This window comes from Talpa occidentalis, unplaced genomic scaffold (genome assembly GCF_014898055.3).
Source record: "Talpa occidentalis isolate TD23 unplaced genomic scaffold, MPIMG_talOcc4v2.1 talOcc4.9, whole genome shotgun sequence".
Taxonomy (NCBI): Eukaryota; Metazoa; Chordata; class Mammalia; order Eulipotyphla; family Talpidae; genus Talpa; species Talpa occidentalis.
This window is the reverse complement of record NW_023605305.1, coordinates 109,665,170-109,686,903: the sequence shown is the minus strand read 5'-3', so window position 1 is coordinate 109,686,903 and position 21,734 is coordinate 109,665,170. Positions and strand designations below refer to the sequence as shown.

Sequence of the window (21,734 nt, the reverse complement as noted above, 5' to 3'; positions counted from 1 at the left end):
CTGTGCAGCTCTCCCCATGCGGCCTCATCAGGCAGTAGGTTCATTTCAAGTGCAGGGAGAGAAAAGCAGCTCATCCTCCTCACACTGAGGCCAAGCCCAGAAGTTCCAGGAGCAGAGCTCAGCCTCCTGGTCCTCTAGCTCCCAGCGCCAGTGGAAGCCTCAGTCCTGGAACAGACTGTCTGCACCAGACACAGCCCTCACCTGGATGCTGACTTCCTAGATCCTGGAACTACATGGGGTGGCTGTCCAGCTCTTCTTTCACCCTGCCCCCACCCCAGCCAGCTTCAAAAGAAAAACAGATCCTCCAGAGAACACCCACAAGTCTTCACCATCCTCCCCAAGCTCAGCCAGTGCCATTATAGCTTTTTACATCTCCTAAGCAGAATGCTGTGCCGGGCACTGGGGGCATGGTGGCAGTAATGGGGGGAAAGCAGAAGATGCCCTCCTTGGCCCATAGAATTCATAATATAATCATAGAGGCAAAAATCTGTTTGTGCAGTAGCTAGTGATGCAAAGTAGCAGGCACCATATACATATACAGCCAGGGATGTTTCCTGGGTGGGAGGGATTAAGCTAGGCGGGGACTGGTATGTGTATCTCCATCGACAGCGAGGAAGGGGAAGTGTGGAGCCAGGAGCAGAGGAAGTCTGGGCCCAGGAGCCTGTGAAACTTAGCTGCGAGGTGACCTGTCTGGCTGTCGTCTGTTTAAGCCAGAGGACCCCTACCTAGGGGAGGCCCCTGGGACCCTCCAATGCCCAGCCTCTGCGGTGGCCGGCTCTCAGGAGCTGACGTGTCATCCAGGCAGGAGAGAACTCAGGCTGAGAAATAAGAAGGCTGCTACCTCTACATGTTTTTTTGGTGCTGACTTTAAAATTTTAATTGTTTGGGAGCAAGAGAGGCCCAAGTCACAGTCGCTGGGGACAACTGAGTACTCGGTGTGTACAAAATCTTGCAGCCAGCACAGTGGAGGCGTACAGATGAGGACAGCTGGCTCTCCTCTGTGCTGCCTGCCAGATTCCACTCCTGGAGCCCCAGTTGGAGCCCCAGCGGGCTGCTCCCTGAACACACTCCGCAGTCCTGCCTTTGCTCACAAGCTTCACCAGGCTGGCCTTCCCCCCACCCCTCTGCCTGGCCCAAACCTATCAAAGCAAATGCTCTTCCAGATCTGTTCCACGTGCCTCATCTGTATCTCGAAGCATAGTCCATCTTGCAAAGCCCTCCCAGTGGCTCAGGAACGACTTGTGCTCCATGTTTGACTTTCTCTTGTATTTTCCCTCAGGGTTGAACTTGCCATTTTATGCAAGCGTCGGAGCTCAGCACATCCTTGATAAATGACCAACGGTTCGGTTAATTGAGTTAAAACTATGTATTGGGGCACAAGGAAAGTACAGTGAGAGCTGGATGAAGTTACTGGCCTGGCGGGGAGAGACCGCTTAGCCTGTGGATTCCTTCCGAGCTGTGGTGCAGGCAGGTGGTTTGTGTCTGGAATGGCAGGGATTAATCATGGAGCAGGTAGTCTGGACTGGAGCAGAGTCAAGATGTTGAAAGGGGGCTCCGAAGGCTGCTCTGAGGTCCCAGGAGCCCTGGGTGCTGTCCCTGTTGCTTTTCGTGCTTGCCAAATTGAACAATCTGACTCAGTCCTGGCAGGAGGAACTAGGCTGTGCCAGCGCAGACCCTTGCCCCGGTGCTCAGGTTGGTTTGCAGTAAAACCTGGAACAGTGCTGTATCCTCACAGCCCCTGAACATGCAGTTTCAAGGCGCTCGAAGGGGAGGAATGATCTGGGGAGTGTAGCTCTTTATTAATTGCAAATCTTAAGGTGCTTACTTGCCTGATCACCCCCAAGCTGTTATGGAAGGAAGCCTGGGCAATAATGGAGCTAATATACCCCCCACTGCACTGAAGGGTGAGAATCGGGCAAACCGGAAGTGCCAGGGTGATTGGAGGCCTCTGCTCGCACTGAATCGTGAAGCTCAGGAGTGGGAAGGAATCTCAGGAGTTCATCAAATCCACCCCAGCCCTGAGCAGCTGCCTCTGCGGCTCCGGCTGCCCCCACTCCTGCCTGGCTGGACTGGCCATTTTCTCTCCACCCTGAAGGTCCATTGGCTGAAATCACCCTGCTCTTCCCTCCCCCCTTGGCCTCCAGTCTCATTATTTCTCTATGAAGCTGTAGATTTATCATTACAATAGAGCCACATCACTGGGGCTCGCTAATGTCTCTGTAATCTTGTAGTTATTGCTACGGAGGCCTCAGACCCTGGCGCACTCAACTGCTCCTGTCACTGTTCTCCCTCTTGTGTAGGGGTGGAAGGGGGAGGCTGTGCGTGGGGTGTGAGTGGACTCCCCCATCTTCCTGCCTGACTGGGTCCCTGCCAGGTCGGAATGAGCGCGCGCGTGTGTGTGTGTGTGTGTGTGTGTGTGTGTGTGTTGTTTGGGGGGGTGATGGGGTGTTCTGTCTACTCCCAGGGAACCCAGACTCAGAGTCTGAGGGAGGGAAGGAGGCCTTATGTGCTGGGATAATCTCTAGGAACGAGAAGAGTTGCATAAAGAGAAGTCAGATTTTGGTCATAACAGACATTCTAGGGCCTCCCCGGTGGCGCAGCGGTTGAGCGCTGGGTTGCGAAGCTGCCCGCAGCCTCTACAGCGCCGGTTCGATCCCCAGCTGCTCCCTGGCCACCGGAGGAGTGTCCCGCATGGCGCACAGACCTCTCCTGCCGCCCGCTGCTCCCCTCAGCAGTGTACTTCGGTCCTTCTGCCTGCTCTGCTCCCCGCTCTGGCTCTGGTGAATTCTCTCACCCTCCCGCGCTTCTGACTGTACCCAGTGCTTGTATAAATAAATAAATCTTAAAAAACAAAAACAAACAAACAAACAAACAAACCCAGATATTCTAGCATCTATGTTTTCTAGCTTTGAGACCTTGGGGACAGTTGTGCTTCAGTTTCCACATCAGTAAAATGGGGATGATGATGTCTCCAGCTCATACTGGTTTTCTATGGAGTAAATAAAATCAAATATGCAAGATGCCTGGAACAGCCCCGTCACAGAGCAGCCTCCTGAGTTCCATTCTCCTGGTGTCTTCCCTTCCTGCACAGCCTGTGGGTCGCTGCCCCTCCCACTTAGGCCCAAACCGCCCGTTCTGGGTAGGTGATTCATTCCTGTCTTATTTCTTCTTCTAGTGAGGCTAAATATTCTCTGTGTGACCTTGGAAAAGTGACTTGCCCTCTCTGGGCTGCAGTTTCTGCAGTATTAAACCAGCTTCAAAATTCTGTGCCTCGAGACTCACTTCTCTAAAAAGTGTGTGGCTCTTTTGCTTGCACAGAGCAGAGCTAGCTGGCCCCTGGGAGGTGGGCTCCACAATAGAGGCCTAACCCCGAGATGATCGGTCACTGGGAAGGGTTTCCAGAAACACCCTCCTCCCTGAACACTAAGTAAGAATCACTCCTCTGCTCAAGTCTCTGGAAATGTCCTTTAGGAGTTCCTGCCGTGGGGAGGCCCCCCCCCAAGAAGGTGTCTTCCTTTTCCCCCACCTCTGGAGGACAGATCCTTCCTACCTGCCTCCTTTCAGATTCTGCATTTACTGCTGACACAGGCAATTACCTGAGCTCCTACCAGGTGCCAAGAGCACAACCAACTTTATCATGTCTCATCCTTACCACCACCCTATTGTCATCCCTCTATGTAAAAAAAGAAAGGAAGTTTCCAGGTTAAATGATGTGCCAGTGTCGCCCATAGCAAAAGTGGCAGGGAGCCGAGATCAAATCCAGCAGCTCTGCAGGGTCCGTTGCAAGGCACGAAGAGAAACAGATCCTGAAGTCATGCAGCTCTCCAGGGACCCAAAACAGCCCTGGTTTTGCTTTCTCTTGGTGGCCTGGTTGTGTCCTCTCTCCAACAGCTGGTCATTGTGGGGGAATCTCTTGCACAGACCCTTGCTTCCTTTGCTATTTCCCCAGTATTCTATCTGTAGACATGGAGTCTGGCGTTCCTTCTTTCATTCAACAAACATCTGTTGAGTGTCAACTGTGTGCTGGCTAGCTCATCACTGAGCACTTGCTGGATACGGAAGCTTGAGCTGAACTGTGTAAAAGGTGGCAAAGATTGAACCCCCGCCTCAGCCCTCCCCTCCCCTCACACACAGGGCACACGCTGCGGACAGGCGGTTCGGGAGGCTTACAGCTCACTTATGCACGTTGATCTACTACAAGCCATGAGCGGAAGTGTTGAGGAGAGATGGAGGAGATGGAGACAAGAAATCAGAGTTAGATGAGATATGAGTGGAAAAGTTCTAGGAAGGGAGGGCCTCTCCGGTGGTGCAGCGGTTGAGCGCTGGGCTGCGAAGCTGCCCCCAGCCTCTGCAGCGCCAGTTTGATCCCCGGCCCTTGGGGAGGGTCCCACATGGCGCGACAGACCTCTCCTGCCACACCCGCTGCTCCCCTCAGCAGTGTATTTCGTCAGTCTGCCTGTTCTGCTCCCCGCTCTGGCTCTGGTGAATTCTCTCACCCTCCCACGCTTCTGACTGTACCCAGTGCTTGTATAAATAAATAAATAAATCTTTAAAAAAAAAAAGAGTTCTAGGAAAGGAAAGTTTTAAGCCAGGCTGGGATGGCAGTAAAAGGAGGAAGTGCTGAAAAGTGGGGTCAGAGGTCATGGAGTGTGTTTCTGGATTCTCTTTGGTGGAGAGTCCACTGGGGCTCCAGTCCTGCATGCAAGGCCTCACTGGCTGAGGGGGGCACAGGGCATCAACTCTGCCTTCCCGGGGGACGTGCAAGCCCCCACCGGGCCAGCATGTTAAAGGAAGGCTGGTCTCCTGGAATGAAATTGCTCTCCTTGAAATTGCTTTCCCAGCAGAGCTCTAGGTCTAGGAGTGTAGGGCTAAACCAAGTCCCTGTTCTCATGGCTCATGTTCCCTCGTCATATACAAGTGAGTCAGTGAAGTGAAGTGTGTCCGAGAGTGAGAAGTAGCAGAGAAAATAAAGCAGGAAAGGGTGGTGGGGAGTGTTGGGGTAGGAGAGGGTGGCTCCAAAACGGGATTGCAGGGTCATCCAGGATGGTCAGGGGAGACCTCCCCAAGAGGGAGCTGAGTGAGCAGATTTGAAAAATGAAAGAGAGAGCTTGCTGCAGTGAGCAGGAGGGAGAGCCAAGCAGAGAAAGGCAAATGCAAGGGCCCTGGGGTCGGAGGCCCCTGGCCTGCTCAGAGCAGGAAGGAGTCAGAGGTGGCTGAAGTGGCGGTGGGGAGGGGAAAGGAGAGAGAAAAGGTAAAACCAGAGAGGTAAAGGAATAAGGAAGGTTCCAGGGGCGGCTACAGTCAAATGTTTAGAAGCATCCGTGCAGCTGACAGGTGGAGAAAGCTGTGCACCCAGACAAAGATGGGACCTCAGGGAGGAGGCCCTAAAAAAGAGTCAAGGGGGCAGGGACAAGGGCACTGCTGGCGTGTAAGACGTGGCTGGAGTCTGGAAACGTGGACACCGTGGATATGGGCCTAGGGTGTCGGGGTGGAGGAGAGTCCAGGGCTTCAGCCCGAGCAGCTCAGGAGGGACTCACCCTTTGCCAGGGAGGAATCCCGAGGAAGAGCCCACTGGGGAGGGGCCAGGACTCAGTGCGCACGAAATGCGTGTAGTTGTGGCACCCTTGGGACATCCGTGTGGAGATGTTGGTAGGAACTTGGATCTAGACTCCAGAATCCAGGAGACAGTGCCCGGCTGAAGGAATTCATTTCAATGTCAGTGTGTAAACGGTGTTAAAAGCCACTAGTCCTGTTGGGTTCCTGTTTGGGGGAGAAAAACAGACCCCAGACGGAGCCTTGGGGCGCTGTCACGTTAAGACTTGGGAAACAAGAGGAAAAATCAGCACGAGGAGACAGAGACCCAGCAGTCAGTGAGGCGGTGGGGAAGCTGGGAAAGCGCTGGGTCCTGGAACACCAAGAAAACATTCCCAGGAGGAGAGCGAGAGGTCACCTAGATCAGACGCTGCGGCATCATGTCACATGCAGGCTGAGATGTGGCTGTTTTGTTCAGCATCTGCCTTGACAAGAGGTTTTGGTTCCCCCTCTGGAGCCCCACCGGGGAAGAGATGCCGTGTGGAGGGTTGGTAAAGGGACTGTCTCGTGATCAGGACACTTGGAGTGGGTAGCCCTGGAAATAAGGTTGAAAGTCCCAGGAGGGCTGGTTTTGCAGGTGCCAGCAGGCCCACCCGGGGAAGGGCCGCCCGCACCTTGGGGAGCGGAGGGCCGGGGCTGGGGAGTCAGTTAGCCAGGCCAAGGCCCCACATTCTGTCAGGGATTTGCCCCAAGGCTCAGCACCCCTAGAATTCCTCCTTCAATCCCCGAGTTTACATGTAGGAACAAGCCTGTTGGATCAAGCCAGGACAGAAAGCAGAGAGGGACAGCTTCCCAAAGAGGCCCGCAGGGCCCATCGGGGTCACTCGGAGGCCCCAGGAGGTGGGCCTGGGCCGCCTGCCCAAATCCCCGAAGCCTGCTCCCTGAGCCCTCAGCCAGAGCTGCTCTCAATAATGTATGAAGGTGGCCAGCCTGCCCCCTCTTCGGGAGGCCAGTGAGCCCGGCCTGTGCCCTTCCAGCTGCCTGACACGCGCCTGAGTCAGAAGCCGCCCGGGTCTCCGAGGGGCTTCCTTGTTTATTTGCTGCTCTCGGGAGCTGCCTCCTGCCTGCTTGTCTTAGCCGATGCTCACTTACCCTGCGCTGCCCTGGCTGGCCTCATGATCTTCATTATCCTCTGGAATGGAGCTCTCCTCCTGCAGCCCCTCCCTCGGGCCGCGCAAGGAAATATCCAGTGCAGGCCCCCACCCACCCGGTTTATTCCATCAGGACCTGCCAGTGCAGGGGGCCGTTGGGGGTGGGGTCTTCCTTGTGTGCCTCTTCTCGCTGCAGGAGGGAGGAGGGCAAGGGTGTGATTGCGCCCTGGAAGGACGCCCTCTTGGCCAGACGGGAACAGGGAAGCCAGGGGCAGCTTTGCCTTCCAGAATGAGGACTGCAGTCCTACTGTTACAGGGCAGCCCCGATACAAAATGGGGTGCCTGGCTGTGGGTCCTCACCCGCGCGCTTAAAAGGACTTATCAATGCTCCACTGCAGGCACACGCGAAAGGTTAATAAAAGGTTTATTCACAAGGGAAGGGCAAATGAGGAAATGTACAGCTCAGGGAGAAAAGTGGGAGACAAAGTTTTAAATGAGTCCTACCCAATCCGCTGATCTGGAATCCCAAATGGCGCTCTGAGAGCTGGCCGCCAGCCAGGAGCCGTGAAGCCAGGAGGCGAGCGAGGGAGCAGAGACCCCAAGGCCCATGTGTCTGGTTTTATACCAAACCTGGCTGCTTAACTCCACCCTCAGGTCCCAGCAACCCTCCCTTTGGTGGTGACGGGATTTGTCTTTCCCAATGTCCTGATGGCTTTGGTCTGGAGTGGGGGTGGCGTCCACAAAGCCTGTGTGGAATGAGCTCAGGACATCCTTTCCCCCTGACACTACCTCTGAGCTCCTATCCTGTAAGTGCAGGCAGGAATTGCAAGATTGCAAGAGGGGTGCATGAAGGGGCCCCTCCCTCTGTGCTCACGTCTCAGGCCCCATAGCCCAAGTCTAAGCCCATAGGACCTTGCCTGTCCTGGGACTAAGGGGCCTGGGGCTTCTCCAGAAAAGGATTGCTGAAAGCCAGCAAGAAGCCAGAAAAGGGGGAGTGTGGGGGCTGAGCCCCACACCCCAGGCAGCGCTCACCAGGGTCTCTGGTGGTCAACCTGGGAGACAGGATGTGTACCCCAGAGCAGCAACAGGGCCCCACACTGCAGGCCAGAGCCCTAAGACTGCAAGTTCTGTCTCCAGCAGAGGGGATGAGTGTGCAGCATGGGCAGGCTCAGACCAGCAGGTGTTCTGGGTACAGAGGCTAAAGGTTTACACTGGAAAACAAAGTTAATTGGTCCGGACAAGGCTGTGAACTGGCTGTAAGCAAAGTTTCTCAATAACCACTGCGGCCTTGAGCGTTCTCCTTTAAGTTGTCCCTAAACCCTGCCTTTCACAATAGGTCCTTCCCTGTAGCTCCGGAGGAAATGGGCTGAAGAGGCTGCCTGAGGCTCAGAACAGTGGAGACCATTCTGCCCCTTGGTAAATTTCTGGTGTTCACACAGCCTCTCTGCCCAGGCTGGCCAGTTCCTGCAGAGCCGGCAGCCAGACGCAGGCTGATCCTGCCTCCCTCCTCCACCACGTGCAGCAGGCACAGCTTGCTCTTGCTCCTGGCCCAGCCAGCCCGTCCTGCCCTGCCCCCGGCCCTGCGTGTCCCTCATTAGTATTCAGTGCATCTCAATGGTATAAATATCTAATCTTTCCCTTATGCAAGAATGAATGGGAAATCGTTAGGCAACAAGCTCATGCATCAACAAAAATCTGTTCCTCTAACACTGGGGCGCTTTATGTGCTCCCCCACCTTGCAGCTCAGAGCAGGTACATTTGTCTTATTGCCTCTAACACCTGATAAGCCACAGTGGCATTTTCTGCTGGAGAGAGGTTATTTGGTCACGAGGGAAATGCCAGCCAAACATCCCCTCTGGGCGCTTGCAAGTGTGTTGCAGCTCCAGGAGGCATTCTGGAGGAAGGGCTTGCCCTGGGTCCCCAGACCAACAGCGATGCAGAAAGACAGGCACAGCTGTGATCAGAGTAGAAGCTGCCTTGGGAGAACTGGACAGTCCCTGCAGATCTGTCAGGGTCTGACTCCACGTGCCTAAGGGCGTGGGGACCATGGGAACTGGAAAGGGCCTCGGGGATGACCTGACCCAATATTCTCCTGCCACAGATGAGCAAGTTGAGGCCAGAGAAGCCACACAACATGGATGGGGTGTCTCGGTGACTCATGAGAATCTGGACCCCAACCCCAGGTGGCATAGACCCAACCCTTGCTCTCCCTACTGCCTAGTTGTTTTTTTTTTTTTTTAAAGATTTATTTATTTATGCATACAAGTACTGGGGTACAGGCCAGAGGCATGGGGGCGGTGAGAGGATTCACCAGAGACACAGTGGGGAGCAGAACAGCGGATTGACTGAAATACACTGCTGAGGGGAGCAGTGGACGAGCTAGGAGAGGTCTGCTGCGCTATGTGGGTAGCTCCCTGGCCGGGGATGGAACTCGTGCTGCAGTGGCTGCGGACAGCTTCATAGTGCTGCATCTTAACCCCTTGCGCCACCAGGGAGGCCCCTGTGTCTAGGTTTTCATAGGGAATTCTCTTGCCCTGGTTTTTCTTCTCACTCTTCCCCTGCCCACTCACAGTTCTCATTCTACGCCTGCGAACCCCTCTGGCCTGTAGGGGAGATGGCCCAGGGAAGAACGGGGGTCCAGGCATGAAGTGTGGAAGGGCGCAGAGCAAAATCTACCTCCTCTCTGCCAACACCGGGTCTCTTCCAGGGAAGAGACTTCCTGTCTTTACTGAGACTGGACACAGGCAAACCAACAAGCAGTGTCAGCAGGACCACCAAGGAAGGGAGGCCTTTGATCGAAGCCTCAGACCTTGCGCCAACTAACCCTCGACCTCAGAGCCTCCCCATTGTGCGTAAATATTTACACCTTGGAGGAGGGAGACAGGCTGGCTGTGGCGCTCTAGCTCAGTCGTGTCCAGTTACGGCACATTTTGATGGTGTTTCGGTGTCAGCAACAATGTGGAAAACCATGGCCTCTCCAGCAGGCACCTCACCTCACCGTCACCCCCGACCCGTGCCCATCTGTCCCTCATTCATCCTCGTCAGCCATCCCTGCAGCGCGTGTTCCTCTCATATCTGAACCTGTTGTACAGCAACCCCGATCCAAAACGGGGTGCCTGACTGTGGGTCCTCACCCGCGCGCTTAAAAGGACTTATCAATGCTCTACTGCAGGCACACGCGAAAGGTTCATAAAAGGTTTATTACAAGGGAAGGGCAAATGAGGAAATGTACAGCTCAGGGAGAAAAGTGGGAGACAAAGTTTTAAATGCGTCCTACCCGATCTGCCGATCAGGAATCCCAAAATGGCACTCTGAGAGCTGGTGGCGAGCCAGGAGCCGTGAAGCCAGGAGGCGAGCGACAGAGCGAGAGACCCCAAGGCCCACGTGTCTGGTTTTTATACCCAACCTGGCTGCTTAACTCCACCCTCAGGTCCCAGCCACCCTCCCTTGGGTGGTGACGGGATTTGTCTTTCCCAATGTCCTGATGGCTTTGGTCTGGAGTGGGGGTGGGGTCCACAAAGCCTGCATGGAATGAGCTCAGGACATCCTTCCCCCCTAACAAACCGACACTCATTCTCCATGAATATTTGATGCCTCCTTTCTGGGCAAAATCTCCGAGACCTCGAGGATCCCTTTAGAGCCACAGCAGAATGTGGGATGGAGGGTTTTCCTTGGGGCCCACCTGACCTTTGGGATGAGGAACCAGAGCTGGGGACAGCCTCCCGGACAGGGAGGGCTGAGAAGATGATGAACATTCTGTGTGGGCGGCGCAGGCTGCCTTTGGCCTCAGCCTTGACGGCCTGAGAGCACCAGTGATGGCGTCCGAAGACGCCGGCCATTTTAGGGTCCTGCTCAGCTGAGGGTCGGGACCCAGCCTAGCTGGGAGGTCAGGCAGGGCACCGACACCCTTGGCTCTGGGGCTGGCTGCTCCTGGGCCTCTTCTATTGCTTCAGGAGATCAGTAGATCAGGAATCTACTGAAATCCACTGGTGGGAGGGAGTGGCCGGGAGGAGTCTCAGACCAGGCGCGGGGACAGAATTCCCCGGCAGGTGTGAGAGGGCGCCGGCGGGCCTTCTCGGCCTTCTCCGGGCTTGAATGCTGCTGCGTGCATTTGATCCTCGCCACCACGCCGCAGGGCGGAAGCCTTTACTAGGCTCTGTGTCCAGACGAGGAGATCCAGGCAGTCCGCTCAGGTCACAGAGCCTGCGAGAGCAAGTCGGGAGGCAGACTCGGGGGGTCGGCCCTGCTTGCGTGTGCGCCCCAGTGTCCCCTCTGCTGCCTCCCAAGCGCTGGCCAGAGGGACTGTCCCAAGGCGCCGGCCTCTCTGGGACGGGAGAGGAGATGCTCTGCTTCCCTCTGCTCCAGTTCCTCCTCGTCTGAAACGCCCTCACCTCGGCCTCTGCGGCCCTGCCTGCCCTGGCCCCATCATGAGGCAGGCGCCCCGCTCCACTCCACCAAGACGCCCCACTCCACAAAGTGAGTGTCCCAGGGAAGGTTTGTTGTCATGGGGTGGGGGGGTGTCTCCCTTACTGTCCTGAGAAAGTCTCAGGTGGTTGTAACCTGGTGGTCACCTGGTGCCATGCCCCCCTTAGTGCCCGCGGGCATGGCCCCTCTCCTTTCCTCTAGTTCCAGGTCCCCAGCACAAGCAAATAAGCAAAGAACACCCCCTTTAAATCACCCTGGGCACTTCAGTTCGCTCCTGGCCCCTGTGCCCAGAGTCAGTTTCAGTTTCATCTTCCAACGTAGAAGCTCAGCATTAAAGTCAGCTGAGCAGCAGGCCTCCTCGGGGCTGTTTGTGGCCTGTGTGGGACTCCACCAACCACTGGAGGCAATGGTGGTTTGTTTTAAGATTTATTTTTTTTATGCATATGACAACTGGGGTACAGGCTATAGGTGTGTGTGGGGAGGTGAAAGGATTCACCAGAGACAGAGTGGGGAGCAGAACAGGTGAATCTACTGAAATCCACTGGTGAGGGGAGCAGCAGGGAGACAAGAGAGGTCTGCTGCGCCGTGTGGGTAGCTCCCTGGCTGGGGATTGAACTTGTGCTGTAGTGGCTGGCAGTAGCATGATAGCACGATGGCTTTAACCCCTGCGCCTCCATGGAGGCCCTGAAATGGGGGCTTTAAATACCATTTGTTTCCTCTTGTAGCCTAAATGTTGCCATGGCCGTTGGCCTTCTGTGAGCCCGAGATCACTCCTTGGGGAAGATGGGAGATGCCTCCTGAGATAAGGAGAAGCAGCCATTTTCTGTGGGGTTGAGAGTGACAAAGCTCTTTCCACCCAAATGAGGCCTAAGATGGACGCCTCTGGTGGAAAGGATTGGGTGGGGTCTCAGCCTGGGAGGACACGGATGTTAAGAGACCACAGATGAATGCTGAGAAAACAGAGGGTGCCACACCCCAGCTTAGAGAAGGGAGCTGCCCTGGGGGAAAGCCCAGGGAAAGCTGTGGAGTTGCCCCCCTCCCCTTCACTGGAGGGCATCTTCCCTGCCCATCCTTCCTGCACCTGGGGTTATTTTCTTTTGCTCACCCTTCATATTCAGATTGCCAGGCTATTTCAGGGATCCTGGGGGAACCAGGAAGGAGAACCAGAAACCAGGTTTATGATTTGGGGGAACCAGAAACCAGGTTTATGTGTTGGAACTTTAAAGAGAGAGCAGGCACAGAACATGGCGCGGCTGGAACCAGAGAGAAAGCCCAGAAGGAAGAAAGGAAGAATGTAGGTGGGAGACAGGGAGCTACTGCTTCAGCCCCCTCCCCACCTGGCAAACTCACTGCAGAGCCCTGATGCCCACCCCCGACCCTGCAGGGAGTTTCATTTGAGTCAAGAAGCCCTGTCATAAGGGGGAGGGGGTGGGAAGGTTGCTCCCCACCTGCTCTCTCAGCACTGGCCTGGGGCTCCTCCCTGGGGCTGAGTGAGTCCACTGTCTCCCCAAGCCTTTGGCTGACTCACTTCTCTTTAGTGACACACTGGACCATGTTCTAGAACAGTCCAGCTTCCAGCGAGAGAAAAACAGCTCTGCTGGTGTGTCATGAAAACATGACAAGCATTTCCCTTCTTGAGGAGTTGGGGACAGGTGGCTTTGTGACTTCAGGCACCTGCTGGAAAATGCCTCCCCCACGTTGACAGAATCGGGCTCCAGCTGAGTCACTCCCCAGGGCCCTCAGAGTGACACTCTGAGCACCCCTCACCCCTTCTCCTCAAGAGACTCAGCAGAGAAGCCAGAAAGCAGGACAGCTAAGTTTTGAGTGCCTGGAGGGCAGTGGGAGTTCTGGAGAATTCTACATCAGGCCACCTCTCCCGGGAAGGATGTCCTGGATAGGTACAGTGAAGGTGGGGAGTAGGACTCTGACGTGGCTTTTAATGGGAGGGGGACATAGGGATGAGAGAAAAAGAGGCGGGGGGGGGGGGGGGGGGAGCAGGCAGCTGCCTTTGTAATTCCAATTCCTGCTGACAAGGCTTTTATGTGTGTGTATTAGTCAGTCCTATAGTCCTATCCAAGACTGGGCAGACACCCAGCTCTCTTAGGGAGTGAGTGTTCCCTAAGGAAAAATATTCCCCCAACCCTATTCGGGCAGTGTTTACCAGAGAGACTGGCTGAGCAACTGTTTTCTTTTGCATGAGGTAGGAAGGGACAGTCTTAGCGGCGTCTCCTGCCCACCTCCAGTCTGGCTGGATGGAGGCCTGGTAAAAGGGCACATGCACGTGCTCACACACACACACACACACAAACACTGGGTCACACACACATACACACCTGGTCACTCGGACACACACACACACACACACACACACACACTCTGGGTCCACACAAGCACACATACACAGAGGCTGGGTCTCACACACACACACACACACATATACACTGGATCACTCAGACGCACACTGGGTCTCTCACACACACACACACACACTCTGGGTCCACACAAGCACACATACACATAGCCTGGGTCTCACACACACACACACACATATACACTGGATCACTCAGACGCACACTGGGTCTCTCACACACACACACACACACACTCTGGGTCCACACAAGCACACATACACATAGCCTGGGTCTCACACACACACACACACACTGGATCACTCAGACACACACTGGGTCTCACACACACACACACACACACACACACACTCTGGGTCCACACAAGCACACATACACATAGGCTGGGTCTCACACACACACACACTGGATCACTCAGACACACACTGAGTCTCACATACACACACACACACACTCTGGGTCCACACAAGCACACATACACAGAGGCTGGGTCTCACACACACACACACACATACACACTGGATCACTCAGACACACACTGGGTCTCACACACTCACGCACACACACACACACACTCTGGGTCCACACAAGCACACATACACATAGGCTGGGTCTCACACACACACATACACACTGGATCACTCAGACACACACTGGGTCTCTCTCTCTCTCACACACACACACACACACACACACACACACACTCTGGGTCCACACAAGCACACATACACATAGGCTGGGTCTCACACACACACATACACACTGGATCACTCAGACACACACTGGGTCACACACACACACACAATCTGGGTCCACAAAAGCACACACACTGGGGCTGCAGGAAGGGGCTTGTTCCCCCCGAGCTTGTTTGCTTGGCTTCTTGTCACTTCCCACCTCCCAGGAATCTAATCCCCCAGAGAAGGACACTTTGGTGACTCTAAGAAACTGCCTTTGGAAAAGAAGAATTTTGGGAAGATCGTGTGTCCTGAAGATTTTGCAGCTTATTACATCCCATATGGATGGCTATAATAAGCCACAGACGCTTCCACTCCTGGTTGTGTCTCCCACATGTTGAGGAAGGAGGATGGAGATTATCTCTTCGTGTCACTTACGGGCACGCTCGTAGGGGAGCTCTCCCAGGCCACGCGTCGGCTCCGGTCTGGGTCAGGATCGGTGGGGCCAGCCCTCCACTGCCTGCAGTCAGAGCCCAGGACTTGAACCCTGCCTCTGCTGTGTGGCCGCAGAAAAATCACAGCTGCTCTCTGCTCATTAGTCAAATGTGGAGAATAACCGGTGTTTCACAAGCTGGCGGAGGCCGAGAGACAGGACCGAGGAGAAGGCGCCCGCTGAGCTTCCTGGCCATAGTTTATTGCTCCTGATTATAACAATAATCCCTAACCTGTTTGTAAACACTTTTCAAGCGCATTATCTCATCTAGTGCTCTCAACACAGTAAGAAATCAGTATTTTGATTTTATAGATGAGGCAAACTGAGGAAATTCCCTGGAGTCACAGATTTAAAACCGTGGTACAGAGAGCCAAAACTGAGATAATTTTCTTTAAAAGCTGTAGGACTGTAATATATTTTACCCTTCCTTGCCTCAAGGCAAAGTGTTACATTCTTGTTTTAGATATTTTGGAAAATACAGAAAGTAGCAAAAAAGAAATACAATTCACCGCAAGCCCGTTTTCCTAGATGACCACCATTAACATTTTGATGAAGTCCAGAGTCCTATCGCTTAGAAAAGTCACATGAATGCTGTGAGGGCAGGAGTAGGCTGGAGACTGAGAGGCTGATGCCTTGGCGAGGTTAGGCCTGGAAGTTTCTGGAACTAAGTTCTTCTGGAAGAATACTGGGAAGAAAGGAAGAACGTAGTATGATCACAGAAGGAAAGAGATTGTCAGGTACACAGGGGCAAGCTCAGAATTGCGGGGGGCACCTCAGCCCCAGGCCTGCCTTCTTCCCTCAGCCACAGTCACTGATTATTTGCTTAGTTAAACCCTCACGTCCCCCACTTCTGGGGATGTGCCCCCACCCCCAAGGACTCCTTCCCAGGTGATGAGGTTGAAGCTTCCTGGAAGCTTCTCTGGGGAGCCCAGCAATGCCACAGTGTCCACTGGGAGTCGAGGGTAACCACTGGTGGACATTACCTGTCCCTTCAGCCTGGCTCCCCAGGGAACAGAGCCTGGAGGTGGACAAAGGGCCTGCCTCTGGGTATGGGAAGTAGGAGTTCTGGCATAGCTCTGGTCCCCGCCAGGCAGCGCTGGCCACTCTGAGCAAGTTATCACATTTCCTTCAGGCCACACAACTCTGGTGTCTTTCCAAAACTTAGGGCTGGGTTCCAGCCCCTCAGATGCTCCTCACCAATCCCTGAGCGACACCATGTCGCCTTCTGGCACTATTGAATATCCGGAGCCTCTTTGCACACGTCCCATTCAATCCTCAGCAAGTCTCTGCAGAGGACATTAGCCCAATTCTGCAGACTGAAAATCCAGCTAAGAGAGGCTGAGTGACTTGTCTGAAGGTTGCACAGCAAGTAATAAAAACTTTCATTTGTTTTTGCCTGTCACGTTGTGTTACTTCCAAAAGGACTTAGCTTGCTCCTCAGACCTGCCACATGATCAAAAATAAGTTTAAAGCATCACACACATAGCAAAAGGATACAGGAAAGAAAGTCAAGTGGGGTTCAGAGGCCGCCTCCCACAGGTGTGCCCCCAGAGAAAGTGCCACGCTTAGGAGCATGGGGGCAGCTCAGAGCTGGTCTTTGATTCTGAAGCTTGTTAACACCCCTGAGCCTGAGTTTCTTCATCTGTGGAGTGGGTAGTCCTAAGCCCTAGGTTCTTGGTCCATGGTGACAAAGAGTGAAGTTCTTTTAAAAAGGTTTATGAAGTCTGTAGCCAGGAGGACAGACATAAAGCAGAGTAATATACTACCTGCCCGGAGCGCAGCACGCTTGAGGGCAAGCCAGGACATTGGCCCGCGCACATGAACGTGGCTCCATGGTGACCTTCCGCCCAGCTGGCTGGACTTGGTTAGGAGCTTAGCCCTTTGGCTCTGGCTCCATGGGTTCGAACCACACCTCCTCCTTTAGCAAAGTGGGCTGGTTAATATCTCTGCTTGCTTCCTCCTCTATGAAATGTGGGTGTGAATAATCCCGCTCCATAAACAGGGCTCTCAGCCCAGGCTCAGCGAGTACTCGCTGGAGTAGTATCTCGAAGGTTCTCCGTGTAATCAACGCCGGAGTCCAGGACTCTCGACTTCGCGCTGCTGCCGCTCGGCCTTGTGTATGTGTTCCCTGTGGCCCTTGAGCCTGGCTTTGCTTCTAGTGGGTGCTCGATTTAAACTTGGAATAAAATTGGAAAGTCAAAGAAAAGGGTCCAGAAGCTCCATCTATGACCGCTGGCCGCACGGCCTTTCGAAGCCTCGGCTTCTGATTTGTAAAACGAGAGGTGACCCTTGCAATATCTGTGGGCCCTGGAGTTAACGCTGGCTGTCACAGAGAAGGCTTTGCTCTGAAACTAGCTGTAGAAGCTGCTCAGTCAGGAATTCTTTACAGAGTCAGGGGACCAGGTCTCTGGTTTCTGGGACGCGGGTGGCTGGGCCAGCTTTGCAGAATAGTGGTGTGTGTGGATGGCAGTGAACCCGGGTTTACCAGGGCCATCCCATTTCCTAGAACTTGTGATCTGCCTAACCTGGCAGGAAGGGGCCTGGAAAGAGCTGTTTCCACTCCAAGTGGGGCCCATCCCTTTGAGGAAGAGCGGCCTCAGCTGACACAGAAAGGAGGTGGCTGTCTGCTGGGAGGAGAGGCGATGGGGCGGGAGAGGGGGAAGAGGTGACAGAGGAAGTGCTGGCTGCATGTGGGAGGGCAGGAAAAGCTGGCAGCGACTTGGGGAAGGAGCTTGGGAAATAGGGAGCTGCAGGGAGCAGCTGGCCCTGCCCCCACAAGGCATAGGCATCAGCTATGGCACAATCCTTGGGGTGCCAGCCTGTGGTGAGGCCATGGGGTCTGACCTGGCCTGCAGGACAGGTGGGGCTCTTCCTGGGGGTTGTGCTGGGGGTTGTGCTGGCTCATCTAGTGCTGAGAGGCAGTTGCTCTAGGAGAGGAAAATAAGGTGCTAGAACCAGGGTGCAAGGCTCCCCCGGCCACTTGCTGCTGCTGCCACCAGAGTAAGCCTGCTACATCCTGGCTCTGTGATCCCTCTGCTCCCCACCCCTAAGGCTGCCTCTCAGCCCAAGCCTCACTCAGTTTCTGCCACTCTGCACTTAGTGCCTGGAGGGGAGGAAATTACCGTTAGTGTCACCTGCTCACCGGTGGGAGACATTAGCTGGCCCTGGCAGAACAGGCGGCCTATAATTTTTGGAGGAGTTACAATAATGGAGCTAATTTGGTGTTTCATCATCATGTTCTTGGGTGAGCGAGGGGGAAGGGAGCCCGGAGCCTGGTTTGGAGGAACCTCCCAGCACAGAACTCTGTGCCTCCTTAGGCATCTTTAAGGCCATGCTCCTGCCTGCCCACCACCCTCTCCCACCACTGGCTTTTCCTTCCTGGGGTCCCGTGGCAGGTTGCAGCTGGGGATGAGTGACAACACCCCTAGTGGCTGCTGGCCTCAGCGCCACAGCAGGACAAAGCAGGTAGGGGCCTGGACCTTTGCAGAAATGCGTGACCACCTGGTCTGCATTTGACACCAAGCAAGTTGCTCAAGCGCACACATTCACTTCTCTCCATGGTGAACCCGGTTCATGGATGAGAGACAAGGGCATCTGCTTGCATTTTATAGCTGAGGAAGCTGCAGCTCAGGGAGGACAGAAACTTGCTCCGGACACTTCTGGGTAGTAGCAGAGCTGCTGTTTGAACCAGACCTCCTGGCTCTAAGTTTAATGTCACTGCTAAGTTTATTCTTCTGCTGGGCACACTTGTGTAGGAGCTTGGGGCCTGGCAAACCCCACAAGGTGGCCTCCTTAACCCCACTTGTTGGAGGCGCCAGTGGGTGGGGAAGCTCAGGGCTGGGAGGGAGAAAGGGGTACCGCTCACAGCCCTCCCAGCTTCCATGGGCTTCTCTGAAAGCCGAGCTGGGAGACGTCCCTCACCCAGGACACACCCAGGCAGCTGCCCCTTCCTTCCCCTCTTGCTGATTCAGACATCCTCAGGGGCCATTGGCCGCTGAGCGACCATGTGAGCTTTGGGCAGCGCACCCAGGGGTGCAGGGGCCCCTCCCGCCCCAAAACAGCAGGAGAATGAGAGGTTTACAAGCAGATGAGTACTGGCTGCTGGTGAAGCTGGATTTTTCTCCTAGCAGCCAGCAGTCCTTCTTGTGGCTTCCTCCTCTCTTGACCCTCTAAATCAGGGGGCTTAGAGCAACCACCTGGGAGGGAACCACCTCAAGGGGGGCGGATTCTCACTGCCAGAGAGGGTTCAATGACATTCGCGGTAACACAGCTGGAGAGCAGGGTCTGAGACCCCCGTTCTGGAATGCATGCGCCGTTGGGCAGTTGGTGCTGAGCCCCTTGTAGCAAACTCACAATCCCTCTCCTCTGGTCGAATAAGAGCCAAGATCCCTGCTTCCCAACGGACCCCCGGTCAAGCATTCTCTGTGGATGCCTATCGTAGTCTGCATGGGGACGGCCAATGTGCCCAAAACTTAGAAAATCAAGGAAACCAAATTTCTCAGCTTTGGAGAAGGGAGGCTGGAGTAAAAATGCACACAGGCTTCATTCTTTGCAGGCACCAAGTCTGTGTGGTGAGGAAGTGGTGGAGGAGTGGGCGGAAGGCAGGAGTGCGTGGGCGGCACGGCCTTGGAAGGCAGGACTGGAGGAGCTGACCTGTCCCTGTGGGCTCTTGCTGCCCAGTGATATGTGATGGGAGCTGCATTGCTCCAATCGCAAAGATCCCGCACCAAGGAAATGAACCCTGAGATCGGACACCTCCACCCAGGATGTCCACAGGGACTCACCCCACCTCCAGACGCAAGGAAGCAAGAAAATAAACAGGAGTACAACAGCTCTCACTCTGCCGGAGAGCTCAAGAAATACATCTCCTGCCCAAACCTTCTTTCCTGATGGGTTTCCTCCGCCCAGACCTGCTGGGTGCACCCCTGAAAATCTCAGTGGGGATGATCCTCGCGGAGAAAACCCTGAGTCCTTGTGCCAGCTGCTGCATGGAGAGACAGGAGCTCCTGGCTCAGGGTTCTGTCCCTGCTGGCCCAGCTTTCTGCTCTCCTGACTCTCTCCTACAAGCAGCTTAGTAATTCATGAGATGTGACAATGACAATGGACAGGCGAGTGTGGGGTGCCAGCACAAGTTAGTTTAAGTAAGCAGGGGACGCGTCCCCAGACGCCAGTAGTGTCTCCTTTCAAGAGGAAGCAGAGGGATATAAATACTTGGTCCCAGCGCTTTCTTCTCTACTACTTCTTGCTTCTAGAACACCAAGAAATTTCAGCTTCAGAACCCACGTGAGTCCTCAGCACACCTGGTCCTCAATAACCAGGGGTGGAAGGTGGGGGGGGGGCGAGAGTTGGAGTGAGACCAATTTCAGGGGAGTGGGGTAGGAGAGCGGGAGGAGCAAGGTCTTCGGAGATAGCAGACCCCAGCCCCCGGGTCTGATTTGCTGCATCATCCTGAGACAGGAGGCATCTATGTAAGCTCTGGGAAACCCAACCAGGCAATAATTATGGGTTTCTCGGAGAAACGTTGTGGGTGAAATGAATTAAGTAAGTTAAGTACCCAGCATGGGCTCCACAAACTAGTGGATGTGCCACGTCTGTAAATCCCCTTCTCCCTGCTTGACGGCGCCTTGGATCCCCAAATAAGTAAGTTAAAAGAAAGGGAAGAAACGTCAAAATCCTGGCCAGATTGTGTGTGCCTGATTATGTCCTTTAATTCGACAAGGCAATAGTTCTGGGCTCCCCAGCCAAGAGAGAGGGGAAGGCACGTAGCAATGGTGATGTCTCCGTTCTGGCTTGGCCCACTGGGTGGGTGGGGTTCGGGGAAAACAAGAGAGTGTTGAGTGGAAGATCTGAGGGTTGGATTTCTGGGAGACAGGTAGAGGTCCTGATGGGTGTCTGAGTCCGGAGTCTAGAGGGGAGGCTGTTGGAGGGGCCATGAATTCGGGGGCCACAAGCATGGAGACGGGCAATGATGTTCTGCATGAGCCAGGCGAGAAGCGGGCACAGACCCGAGTCCCATGTGCGCCGCTGTTCAGAGACCAGGCTGGGAGGAGGAGCCAGCAGAGGCCGGGAGGCAGCTGGAGGGTGAGAGAACAGGAGGAAGCGGGTGTTCCCGGAGCAGACTGGTCAGCTCTGAGAAAGGCTGTGAAAAGCTCTTCAGAGAGCAGCCTCACCCCAGCAAGCCCAAGAGATTCTGGGGGGTGTAGCACAGGAGGTGGTGAAGATCCAGCCTTCAGGTCAGCACAGTGGCAGAGGGGAAGCCACTGCCGCTTCAAGCATGTGCCCTTGACTGACAGCCCAGCCCAGTCTGGTTGGTGTCCCCTGGGGAACCTGCTGGTGGAAATGTCTCAGCTGCCCCAGAGGACCCCCCACAGGGACCAGCGCTCTTCCCCTTGCTGAGAACACTTGCTGCCACAGCCCGTGCAGGGCAGAGATGCTCAAGGATCCCCCAGATTCCCGCCCTCTCCCCCGGGCTGTCAAAGACAACTCCTTGCCAGCCACGCCCCAGGACAGCCAGGCAAGAATGAAGACGGATTTTCGTGGTTAACTTCATTAATGTCACTTACTCCTCCATGTCACTAACGAAGCTGCCATCGGAAGGACCAGGGCTGTGGTGGGTCCTCGGGCCCCTTCCCGTGGACAAGAGCCCCTGTGCTTGACCAGGCATGGCCTCTACTTCTTCTAGAACTTCCCTGAACTCTACTCCCCTCCAGCTCCTCCTGCCCCCTCTGAGCCCCCTCCCTCTCCGCCCACCTTTGAAAAAAGTCGCTAGGAAGGGATCTGCCCCTCCCAGTGTGACTCTGACTCACAGATCTTTGCCCCAAGTAATGGTGCTGTGAAACACGAAACCTCTTTTCAAGGGCAGGTTCATGAGGAGGGTTGAGGAAGGTTTTCTAAATAAAACCATCTGTTTCCCCGAAGATGCCGGGAGATGCTCGGGTAGAGAAGCATTAGTTTCCCGCCAGCGTGCTCTCGCTGCTCAAGGATCCCCCAGGACCAAACCCAGCCAGGGGATGACACCCACTTCCTCTGGCGCTCGCGGGGGCTGAGGGGTCTCTGGGCCTGTCCTGTCCACCCAGACGCATGGAGTTTG

The 21,734-nt window shown here is 54.9% G+C and overlaps 1 protein-coding gene across 3 annotated transcripts in view; it reads left to right on the top strand.

Annotated features, from left to right (window-relative positions):
* Positions 1 to 21,734, top strand: part of SYT6 (synaptotagmin 6) — a 58,497-nt gene that overhangs the window by 14,706 nt on the left and 22,057 nt on the right. Inside the window, exon 3 of one of the 3 annotated variants that reach the window (XM_054691225.1) lies at positions 1,280 to 2,665. The exons of the other annotated variants lie outside the window; for them this stretch is intronic. Coding sequence (XP_054547200.1) covers positions 1,280 to 1,285 — 6 coding nt within the window. The 3' untranslated portion in view covers positions 1,286 to 2,665. Of the gene's footprint in view, positions 1 to 1,279; positions 2,666 to 21,734 lie in introns of those variants that run through there. 3 annotated transcript variants of the gene reach the window in all.